This window comes from Protopterus annectens, chromosome 6.part0, assembly GCF_019279795.1.
Source record: "Protopterus annectens isolate FY-2018-M chromosome 6.part0, PAN1.0, whole genome shotgun sequence".
In the NCBI taxonomy this organism is placed as follows: domain Eukaryota; kingdom Metazoa; phylum Chordata; order Ceratodontiformes; family Protopteridae; genus Protopterus; species Protopterus annectens.
Window position 1 is genome coordinate 479568311 of NC_056737.1, and position 11889 is coordinate 479580199.

The following is an 11889-nucleotide window of genomic DNA, read 5'->3' on the forward strand; positions in this document are numbered from 1 at the left end:
TACGTATATTTGTTAATCATGTTAACACCAAAGAAATGCTACGTTCTTTTCCCGATTAAACTACATTGAGAAAAACATTTCCTAAATTAACATTATTTGAGCACAGCCTTACTTCACTCGACGGGGTACTTCATCCTAAAGCTCCATCAACAGTGGTTCACATACGAAACCACTAGCAGCTTTTGAAGTAAGTCATACCCAACCCAGACCACGATAAAGTATTACCCCACGTGCAGTACTATTATCAAGCGTCTGAGATTGTAAATATCACCGCCGAACTCCGCCTAGAAACCGCGTTTCACAGTTGCGCTCTCTAGCTCCGCCTAGCGGCTGTGCGGAGAGATTATGTGTCTACGGTTGTAAGAGCCAGTGTGACAGTTAGTTCTTGTATGGAGTACGTTTACAGTGGAGCCCTGTGTCCCACATCTGCGGGGTAACGACATCGACGGACATGAAACTGGTCCGACCGTGGGACTGGAGCCGGGGTCCTTCTTTCCATGTGATATGGCGAACGTGGAAGTGGCGGTCCGTGTCCGGCCTCTCAGCAAACGGTAGGTGGGATGTTTGCCTTAAGAAAGTTTGGAAAAGTAAGGAGACAAAGAGCAGTGACATAGACAAACCTCCCCATACCACGACTTTGGGGTCCTGTTGAGGACTGTGAAGGAGGATGTATATCGTGCTGGTGGGATAGTGACAGTTCAGTTTGTGACATCCGTTGTCAGTCATTGGTTTTCACACTCTTGACCAAAATTGTCTCTGGCTGGTGAGCGAAGGCATGAGTAGTGCGTTCTGAACTTAAAGATACTTTTGTTTTGCAATGCTGAGAAAATCACGAAGATGTCTTTTCAGCACGTCACATAATGTTACAGATCGGTGCAACTCTACGTACTCATGTAGTTGTTGCTTTTGTTCAGGTTTAAATTTCATTGCAGCTTTCTTTACCACAGGGAGCATATATCACTAGATGTAGCAGTAACTTTTATTTCTAGAGGATGATTGACTTACTTTGAAGTTGGGGGTCACACCCACAGGTGAAGTTTTCAGACGAGTTAATTACGGTCTTTGTCACTTTGTGCGTGAAAAATATGAGTTTAGGTTTCTTGCAAGTACTGAGGGACCAGAACGTCTTTTAAAGTTGTTCTTAAAAAGCAAAGGAAGTCCGGGAATATTAGGGTTAATGTTAGATTAACGGGAGGGAAGTTAACAGGACTGTATACTGAAAACTTAAATGGACCACTAGTAGAAATTCATGCTCTGCGTCACTGCCTGCTGTGTAAATTCAGCCAAAACACTGAATTTTGGGCAAGATCCAGAAAGGCAGATGACACCAAATCTAATGCTGTCTATTTTAAGAGTTTCAACTGTGTGTAAGTTTATAATGAAAGGATTAACAGCTGTAGAAAAACAAGTCATTCCTCCGACATATGCAGTGTTAAAACCTTGGACTTATCATCAGATCCCGCTTTTTGAGGGGCAAGGGATTTCAAAGAATACCAACATGGTTTTCTGTTTTTTACTATTAAACTGCAGGAATGTCATGTTTCTCAACGGATTTATTTTTGTGCATTGTTTTAATTTAGCACTTTTGAGTGCTGTAGCAGTGCTCTTCAGTGTATGCGGTCATTTATATAATTTTAACAGCTTTGTTTTCAATTACTTTAGTACTTAAAGTAGCTTGTTTTACTTTATTAGCAAACATTCTTTCTCGAATGCCTTTGCACATCTTGTTATACATACAGAATCCATGCTGCACACATTACATATTTTTAAGAATACTTTTTTTCACTGTATCTTTTGAGGAATTGTCATTTATATAATTTTAACAGCTATTTTTTTCAATTACTTTAGTACATAAAGTAGCTTGTTTTACTTTATTGGCAAACATTCCTTCTCAAATGCATTTGCACATCTTGTTATACATACAGAATCCATGCTGCACACATTACATATTTTTAAGAATACTTTTTTTCACTGTATCTTTTGAGGAATTTAAAGTTCTGCAAAAACTAACAGCTGTATTTTGATGCATTTTGACAGCTTATGAGCAGAGTTTCTGAAGCTGTGCAACGTATAGCACTACTGTATTTCCCTGCTGCCTTTGATTCGTCCGCCTTCTGGAAAGTGGGTTACTTATTTGTAGGTTAGGCAGCTCAAAAAAGGGCTGTTCTAAAAGTAGCTGATTCTCTGTGTGATATTGAAACTGATTACTTTTGTAACAGGATGTGAGAAAAAGAAACTCGGTGTGTTTTTTAAATATGAACTCCTCAAGAAAAAAAATGTTCATTTGTCACAGGCACAACATGTTGGGGGTGGTAGGCCATTAAGAAAGAGTCAAGGATAGTGGAGGATTTGAAGAGGTTCTGGGTGTGGCACATGAAATTCAAATTTTGGAAATGTAAGCTCTATGCCTGTGCTTGGAAACTAGCTTTCTGTATGCAGCGTTATCTCAATAAAACATTAATTTGTAAACATGAAAGCATTAGATTGTAGCAAAACTGTAGTAGGCGATGCCATACTGTATATTGTTTAACAAGCAGATGTATGTAAGTTATGTGACACATTAGTTGAACGGTGGCATTATTGAAATGTTATGTAAAAATAGAATTAAAATGATGAAAGCTGGACTTTAGCATGATGAGAGTTTATCTGGCAGTTAGAAGACGTTTCAAGGGTCCATTAAGTGAAGACAAATGCAGGAATGTTTGTTTATAATTTGCTTCCCATGTAGGTGAATTGGTCTACTGAAACTTTGCACCCAGATTGTGACAGAAAAGGAATACAGAATATAGTATGTCAAGCATATGTGCATAAAAGTTAGAACGTAACTGTTAGTTTTATGTGTGCAAAATAATATTTGTTTATATAAAGAGAAAGATACAATGATCAACTGATAAGTTGTCATTGCAATTTACTTTGTTTTAGTATCATTGTACAGAGTTGTTAACAAATATTATGCAAGCAAATGCACTATGACAGTTTCTTTAGGAATTATTTAAGACTTTTTTTCTGACAATAGCCAGTGTGAGATTTTCTTTTTATTTCAAAGGGTAAGTAATTCCAGAGAGCAGACCCTAGTCTGAAGAATGCATTTTCACCAATAACATGTTTTAAATGTTGGCATAACCAGCTGAAGAATGTTGTTTTGGCTGCTTTTAAGTAAGCAAGTCTGATCCCTCAGTGGGAGTTGTTTCAAGAGTCTTTTCAACTGTGTTGAAGTTTGTAATGAAAGGAGCTTAGCAGCAACCGTGACAAGAGTTGGATCTGTAGATGATCATACTGTCTTTATAGGGTTAGTAATATTTGTGGAAATTCGCTAGACAGTCTGTTAATGAACACAGCAAAGAAGAAAAATGGTGATCATATGGCCCCTTTGTGCACAATGTTTAACAGAAGAGTATGAGGTGACAGATTTGCTTTTAGATTTACAGAGAAAATCTTTGAGCCAGTCAAGGGCTTTTGAGCTTATTTCTAGAACATACAGGACTTTAATAGGTTATGATCTACTAAGGTCTATGAAGATTAAACCATTTACAATGCTATTGTTGGCATTCTGAAGACTATCCTCTGGCATACAGTGCTGTTTTGTTCCCCTGCACCTCAAAATTCTGGCAGGGAGATAGTAGGGGAATGATGTCAGCAGATCAACAGCCATTTGGGCAAATGCCGATAGAGAAGTAAACTTCCCTGATGTTTGCTCAGAGTAGTTTCAGCAAAAGTATTTTCTCAGAAATGTAAGCCCACCTGCTCTGTCCATGTTACCCCCAAACTTGTATACATACATATCTATTCCAAGGTTACACAGTAGTGGAGAAAAGAGAGAACTCCACCATCACTGAAAGTTGTTTCAGAAAGTTTCTCAGTCTGTTGGTATTCACTGAAACAGCAATTGGTCGGTAGGCACACTGCTGTAGCATGTTGTCTTCCTGAATATGGGAAGACAAGTGAGTGTGAACTGAATTTTCAAAAAGTCTTGTGAGAGTTGGTAGACCAGAAATTGGCTTGGAAGTCTTTTGTGGAGATGGGTATAGGATCTTTTGAGAGGGGGGAGTACTGAGATTGTTGACATATACATGGTGTGCTGGTGCAGAGGCAGTGTGTGTAGATGTGGTATAAGGTTTTGGTTATTTTATTTTATGTATGTTTTATTTTACATTTGTTAACCGGGAAAGTCCAACTTGGAATATAGCCAATTTTAGGTAGAGGCCTGGGGAGAAACGCTGCAGACATATGCCTTTGAACGTGGGAGGAAACTGGAGCACCAGAAGGAAACCCACACGAAAACAGGGAGGACATGCAGACTCTGCACAGGAGGCACTCTAGCAAAGAATTGACCCGGAGAACTACTTGCTCTGAGGCAACAATGCTACCGCTGCAGCACTGCGCCATCCAGGTTAGAATGTCATGACATAATTTTTATTAACCAGGATGGAGTCCATCATAGTTGTGTGATGAGCCACCATGTATTCAGTCTGAGTTTCTTATTTATTTATTTTTTTATGTCTCTACAATTAAAAAATACCACAACAGTCAGCGAAAGTCAACACTATATAAAATACACCGATAAGTCCGTCCACTGTGCTGGGTGCCAAAATTCACTTAGGCAACAAGGTAGTTAATAGATATGCATGAGAATGTATTAAGCACTGTGCACTTTAAATGTTTGAATACAGTTAATTGAAAGGCCAATCAAATGATACTATTGGTTGGATGTGTATATATAACCCAGCATGTTTTTAATGAATGTGTTCTGATGAAGTCTATTTGAGTAGATGAAAGCGCTTAACGTGGGTTGAAATGGTTTCGTTTGTTAAATAAAGAAGTGTTCCATTAACTACCTTGTTGCCTAAGTGAATTTTGGCACCCAGCACAGCGGACGGACTTATTGGTGTATTTTATGTACAATTAAAAATGGAGGGGGGTCAAGATGTGGTTTCATGGAAGAAGAGAAAGTGATGGCTAGAGAGACCGAGAGCTGCTGGTTAACTGGGAAAATTCATTATTCATTTAGGAAGTCTGGTGATAGCAGGGGTCTGTGGAACATTTAATGAAATTCATTTCAAGTCACCAAAGTCCTTTACATTGACTGCTGTTTGGTAGAATGTATACATAGGGTTGCCACCTTTTCAAATGCCCAAAGTGGGACATTTTTTGCAGAAACGTCAGATTTTGCAAGGCAAAACATACCCATGGCCAGCACAAAAGGCAGAACTTCACTTTTGTGCCAAAATAAAAGCATATTCTTGTAGCTTTTGAGTTGCTTATTCAGTTTCTTATAACATTTATATTTTGAGATACAAAATAACTGTTTTATGCAATTATTAAAGAAAATGTAGGAAATATTTTTCTCCTAAAATCTCAGGACATTTGCCATTTTTTTTCAAGATTTTTGCAGGACACAACTTCCCAAAGTGGGACAGGTGGTAACCCTGTACTGAAAAACACGTTCTGCATTTAAAACCAAAAGCTTTTTTTTTTACAGAGTGAGAAGCCCCTCCCCCCACAGTCATATATTTACTGAGGTCTCACAACAGTAAGGAAAAGTGTAACCTCCGAGACTGCTGAAAATTAGATTGACTGCAACCTATTTAATAATGTTTCCTTCCTTTTTGCCTTTTGTTTAATGTCTGTTATATGGTTTATTAGTTTTCATAGCTGCTTGGAATTGTTTCTGAGGGAAGTTTATGAATGAAAATGGAAAGCCTGATCATTTCTAATAGCCTTTTTGTTAGATTTCTCCGAATACTACATTTGTCTCTATTGGTAGGGTTTGGGGAATTTTTTTCTTCCATTCCTGCCAGTTTGTCTGTGTGGTTTAATCAGGGATTTTAGTTCTTTATTACACCAGAGTTTTGGCTTGGTATTGCACAGCCTGGAGATCACATGGGCATTGTTTTCCTCTAGGTACAGCAGCTTTTTTGTTAACAGACAATAGGGGGACCTAGTCACTGCAGGATAGCTCTGATTTTGGTCAAAATGTTTTGGTTTGAAGGTGATGAGCTTTGAGTCTTTCACTTTTATTTTATGTACAGTAATAGAATGTATCCATGAATGGTGTTTGACATCTTTCTCCCTTCCTTAATGTCAGAAGTTTTTTTTACAGTTTGTTTAAAATGTGGTATTTTAGGGAGTGTTTGACTTTGAAGTTTGGGTGTGTTGGGTAATGTTTTATGAATGCTTCTGTTCAATAAGGAAATCATTGGTTAATGTTTCTTAAAGATGTAATTGGTGGAGTGGAGTAAACATGCATAAATTAATGACCACTCACGAGTGGTTACAGATGTAGTACCAGCTATGAAAGTCTGTTCTCATTGCAGAAAATGCCAGACCAGAGCTGGTTGTAGCCAGGAACCTAGGCTGGTGAGGAGCTTGTACGTATGTTTTTGTGGAATATAAATGGCCGATCCATGTTCTTTGCCAGGGCCCACTGTGTTCTGTATAGAGAGGATGGGGGCATAAAACTGAGATGAAGGCAGGGCATGTGATCCAGTGGGGTGTATAGCTATGTCTGTCAGGGAGAGCTACTTGAATGAGTATCAGTGCAACATGACAGTGCAGTATTTTAATGCAGTGACATGCCAGTTTAAATATCCAATATTGGAAACAGAGACCTGAGTATTTTTATGGAGTTGTGTGCTAAATTGCTCATGTCTTTATTAGCATGTAGCATTTTCAGGACTGTTTTTTTAGAGTAGCCATTTTTAAAATCACTTGCGACTTTGGGTTAGCATCGTGTGTTTAGCACAGGTTGGATAGATTATAGACCCAAACAAAATGTTGAGATTTGCAACCTTAAAGATGAAGTGGGTCCCAGGGCAACTTCCTAGATTTGGGTTTAAAACTAGCTAGATAACTGAAAGCTGAATGTAAAAGTACATGGAGCATATAGTGGCAAAGGAAAATTACAGAATTACAAATGGTGTAACTTGGGGTACACTTCTGGAATCTTTCACCTTCAGTGACTGTACAAGCATTGTTGCCAGGGTACTAGAGGCAAAATGTTCTTTGCAAATGAAATGCTCATTTTCAGAATAGTTAATATAGCCAGTTGAGTGTATAGGATAAAAACAAGCATGGCAAGGTAGGATGAATTGTTTAATGTAATAGTGAACATTTGATACAAAGAAATGCATGATATTGTACCTGAATAACAATATCCAAGGGATAGCTTCACAGCGCGTTCAGAAGTAACATGGGAAAAGGATGAAAGCATGATTGCATTGGATAATGTAAAGGTCATTGAGGGAATATGGAAATCCTATGACCGGATTCTGGGGGGGGCACATAGAGAGATTCTAATAACTGAAAGGCCTATTCTTTCACATAACACCATTTGGTATGACTGCAGATGAACTGCTATATATAGTTCTGAAAGGGAGTCTCTTTGTTAACACCCCCCCCCCCCTCCCAGCATAATATAAGAAATTCTGAGACTGTATGGTCAGTAAACCAAGACAAAATCCTTGGTTTATTGTTTTTAGCATTTCATGGCTTGCCACATCTCCATTCGGAAATCCTGATCAATCAGTTTTTAATGGACTGCTTTTCCATGGGGCTGATTAAGGGATGGATAAGGTGGATCAAGCAACTGCTCGGGTGAGAAATGCTATATTTTTACACTGTTAAATGCACGTTTGCCAGTCCTATAAGTTTTAGTGTCCTGTCTTTTGTATCATCAACTCATGCAAATGCTGTAAGTTTGGTTAGTAGGAAACTGAGTAGTACTCGTCAGCTGATGCTGTGTGGTTGGCTGTTAATAAATGAACAGGTACTCAACAACTCATAAGCCATGCTATGAGATTGGTTGTTAAGAAATTAGATGGTATGTAACAGATTATGGTCAGGCTGTAAGAATGATTGTAAAGAACTGAGGTGAAACATTTTTTTTTCTTACAGGGACGAGGTTTGATAGCTGTGCATAAGACTAATTAGTGTGGGATTCTTTAAATTTAAAAGGATGGGGATGCCAGGGTAAGGCTGCTATAGACCTTGCAATGGCTGGAAACTGCCATGTCACACCCTGGTGTTACACTATACCAGGTAAAAAGGAAGAAAAGCGGGTTATAGCCAGGGTGCAATGACTCTGTCTTCTGTACACTTCAAACTGGCAGTGTGAAAGCCAAGTGACCTGAGCAGTCAAACCGTAAAAGATATGTAACTGAAGAACAAGGTTACAGTCATGCAGGGACCAGGAACATTTTCTTTGCTCTGTAATTAATTTCTGAACTGTTCATCTAGTCGACAGGCAGTTTACATGGAGAGTGTAGGTTATTGTGGAATGGATTAGTGTTGTACATTTTTGCTGTACACTCTTTTTCTGTTAAGAGTAGAAGGGTGACATATTTCTCATCCCTCTGAATTGTGTCTCTAGAATAGTATTGGGAGAAAAGAGTGGATCAGAAGGATAGACAATAGGAAAACTCATGTCACAAACACATGCGTGCATGCGCACACACACTTGGTTTCTTCATGAAGCAGAAAGCGTGTAATAAAATGCAGGGCATAATTCTTTCACTGTATGCACCAGAGAAATATTTTATAGGGGGTAGGGATCATATGTAGAACAGATGTCACAAAATACAGTACATTTTACGCAAATGGCAATTGACAGCTGCAGAGGAATGCACAATGAAGTGGTCTGTACACAGATGTGTGGTTCAGACAGCAGGACAGGCTTAATCGATCATTAGTATGTGTGGGGGCTGGAGAGAGAGGCAGTTGTAATTATATGTCAGAGAAACCTGAGGCATAAAAAGAAGTCTTGACTTATTACTTTGGTAAGAACCTAGGCACACTGCACAAGCAGTAGTATTGCTTCATCTTGGAAACATTTTTGCATGTTTCTTCGTTGCTAAGTTGCTGTGCATGAACTTTGCTTTCCGTTTGCTTGCACAGTGCTATGTGGAAGAATGGCTTTCTCTATTATTCTTAGGCTGTACCTTTTGTACACATTGTGTGTTTTGTCAAGAGGGTACTGATAACAGTAGGATTTCTAAGTGATGGATTATGATAACAAATGCTCCGACACTATAATAAGGAAGGGCACTATCATGTGGAAAAGATACTGACCTTTCTAAGTCCACCTGTTAAAGGGACTGGAACTTAAAGGCTAAAGCCCTTTTTCCATAATTTTAATTAAAGTTTTCGTACACAAAGTTGGATGGTGCCTGTCTGCTTATGGTGGGAGGATGAACAAGTTGTTTAACTGGAGAGTCTTCTGCGTGGAAACATGCATGAATGGGCGTACCTTCGTTGAAGGTTGTGCGTCAGGGCTGGCAACTCTGCACGTAAAAATCAACTGCCAATCATTAGTGGACCGGAGTTCCGCTGTGGCGACCCCTAACCGGGAAAAGCCGAAAGACGCAACAACAACATAACCACGTGTAGTTTAAGGGCAAAAATGCTTGATATAAATTAATATAACATTGTTTAAGACATACTTATAGGAAAAGAACCTTGACTCCAATTCATCATTAATGTAGCTGTAACCCTTCATATCAGTTGATGATCTGAACAGCATGTCTGCATATACTTGTATGCTTCTGTTCTTAACCCTTAAGAATGTCATGAACCACAGGCTGTGTGTGTGTGTGTGTGTGTGTGTGTGTGTGTGGTATGTATGTGTGTATATGTATGCATATATATATATATATATATATATATATATATATATATATATATATATATATATATATATATATATATATATATATAGAGATACGCCAGTAATCCTAGCAGACTGGGAGGTGGAGGTTGATGGATCGACTCATACCAGTGTGTGAGAGACTAATATATATAATTTTTTTTTTTTTTTTTTTTGGACTATGGTTTCATCTGCTTGCTCTGCTCCTTTAATAGCATTTTCTTTCAGAGAAAGACAGGTAATGATTAGTAGTAGACATGATGTTATAGGGCTGTGGAAACTGATTTATCCTGTGAGAATTGTCTACTCTCTAGTTTTCCCCACACATTTTAAGGAGGGAAAGAACAGCAGGCATGGAATGCTTAAGCCTTCCCTTAGCACAGCAAGACCATTCTGGATCTGCACCATTATATTTACTGAGGTATGCTATGCTTGCACCTGGGGTGGACATCCCTCTTCATTTTTTTTTAAGATGAAAGTAAGTATTCTTCACCAATTTTGCCTGTGTAAGACAGCCACTCATGAAATTCTGTCCGGGATAATGAGATTCAGTTTGCTGTCCAGTGACGTCTGTTAGTGTGATAGGGGGATAACTACACTGTAAAACTCAACCAGTATTTCCTTAAAACTGACTACCTTTGTTTCAGCAACCAATGTGTAGCTCTCTGCTGGATCATTTGTTATAGTCCCAAGTGATCTGATTTGCAATCAGCAGAAGAGCTGGGTAGCCAGAGAGCTACCATTTTATCTGCTTTTTTATCTTCTTGGCCATATAGGCCCCATGACAGCAGCCTGACTAATCCTTTCCACTGTAGCAGACAGTAAGCAGCAGTAATGTATCCACAATGACTTGGACATGTATCTAATGGAGTTTGCAGCAGCCAAAAACAGCTTCGCCCAGTCTGTTCATTTCCTTGATTGTTACACCTGTTGTTCATCCTAGACGGCTATTACTATGCCTTTATTTTTCTACCACCCTCTTCAACTGCATTATGTCTTCCTTATGTGTTATGGAATCATTATTTCTGTTACAGACATTTGTCTACTCATATTCTTAAGACTATTTCTTTCATATTCTCAGATGTTTTGATGACAGATTCTACCAGGTAACAGTGAGGTACATAAACATTGTGCCATTTCCTCAGCCTGTCATCTTGTAGCATCTGATATTGATTTTATACTCTGTTGTCTGCTTTCCCTGATGTACTTCCATTTTGCCTGTGTTTTTTGCTGCTGTACAGACTTCCATAATTGCACATCCATACAAGGGGGGGGGTATTAAAACTGTATGTACATTGGGGAAAAGGACTTCCTGTTTTCTACTGGAAACATGATAGTCTCGGAGCAGCAGAGTTTAGCCTTCCCTACTTCCTTCTGATATTGTTTGCTTCCTTTTCTTTCAGGTGATAGAGTTGTAGCATGTCTCATTCCAATTTTGTCACTGTTCATCATTTTTATTCCCCCAGTTGTGCTGTTTTGCATTTCTTTCCACTCCTGCCAAACAGCTGAGCTTTCTTTTCTGGACCATACGTGCAACTTTCTCAAGTACCATTTCATGTAATCCTAATTTGTAAATATTTGTGTCCTCTACAGAGAATTTCTTACAGTCTGCTAATGATGCCTGTAAAACTGAGCTTCGGCAACCAGGATCAAAACAGAAGGGCATTGATTTATCAAGTTAAAAAAATAGTCACCTGTACTACACCCCCCCCATCAGCTGATGTCAGGCACATGGGACCCATCTTTTGCCTGTAAATAGCAGTTTGTACCCTGTAGGTGGTGGGATCTGGGAATTTAATTTCTTGGGGCCATCATACTATGAGAACATTTATTGTTCATTTTCCCTTTCCCTTTGTCTTATTCCCCCAAATGTGGTACACTGTAAGCTGAGCAGACATGGTTGTTTGTTCCTGCAGGTTGCTTTAGCCTGGCATTATCTGTCCTGTCAAGGTGGTTATTGCTGACATTTCTTACAGGCTCCTCCCTGGGATACTTCATTAGCAAAGCGTCACACATCACTAGGAGAGATGAGGCAGCTACTAGTCTTTTACTCCTTTCTCCCTGACTAGGCCTCCATCAGCTGAGACCACAGATGGGCACCTGGCTTCCATTTCATTAGCCTGGCTGTGCATGTGATAATTTATGGCATCCTTCCAGTGATGTATAGCTGGTAAAATGGATTTTAATGGACTTGCTAAAGCATTTAACATGGTTGTGTGTTGTAACTATTATAAACACTAATCAGTATT

The 11889-nt window shown here is 39.0% G+C and overlaps 1 protein-coding gene across 1 annotated transcript in view; it reads left to right on the plus strand.

Moving 5' to 3' along the window:
- The first annotated feature begins 333 nt into the window (after nt 1-333).
- STARD9 (StAR related lipid transfer domain containing 9) overlaps nt 334-11889 on the plus strand; it is a 1457104-nt gene continuing 1445548 nt past the window's right edge. Inside the window, exon 1 of the mRNA XM_044073541.1 lies at nt 334-551. Coding sequence (XP_043929476.1) covers nt 505-551 — 47 coding nt within the window. The 5' untranslated portion in view covers nt 334-504. The remainder of the gene's footprint in view (nt 552-11889) is intronic.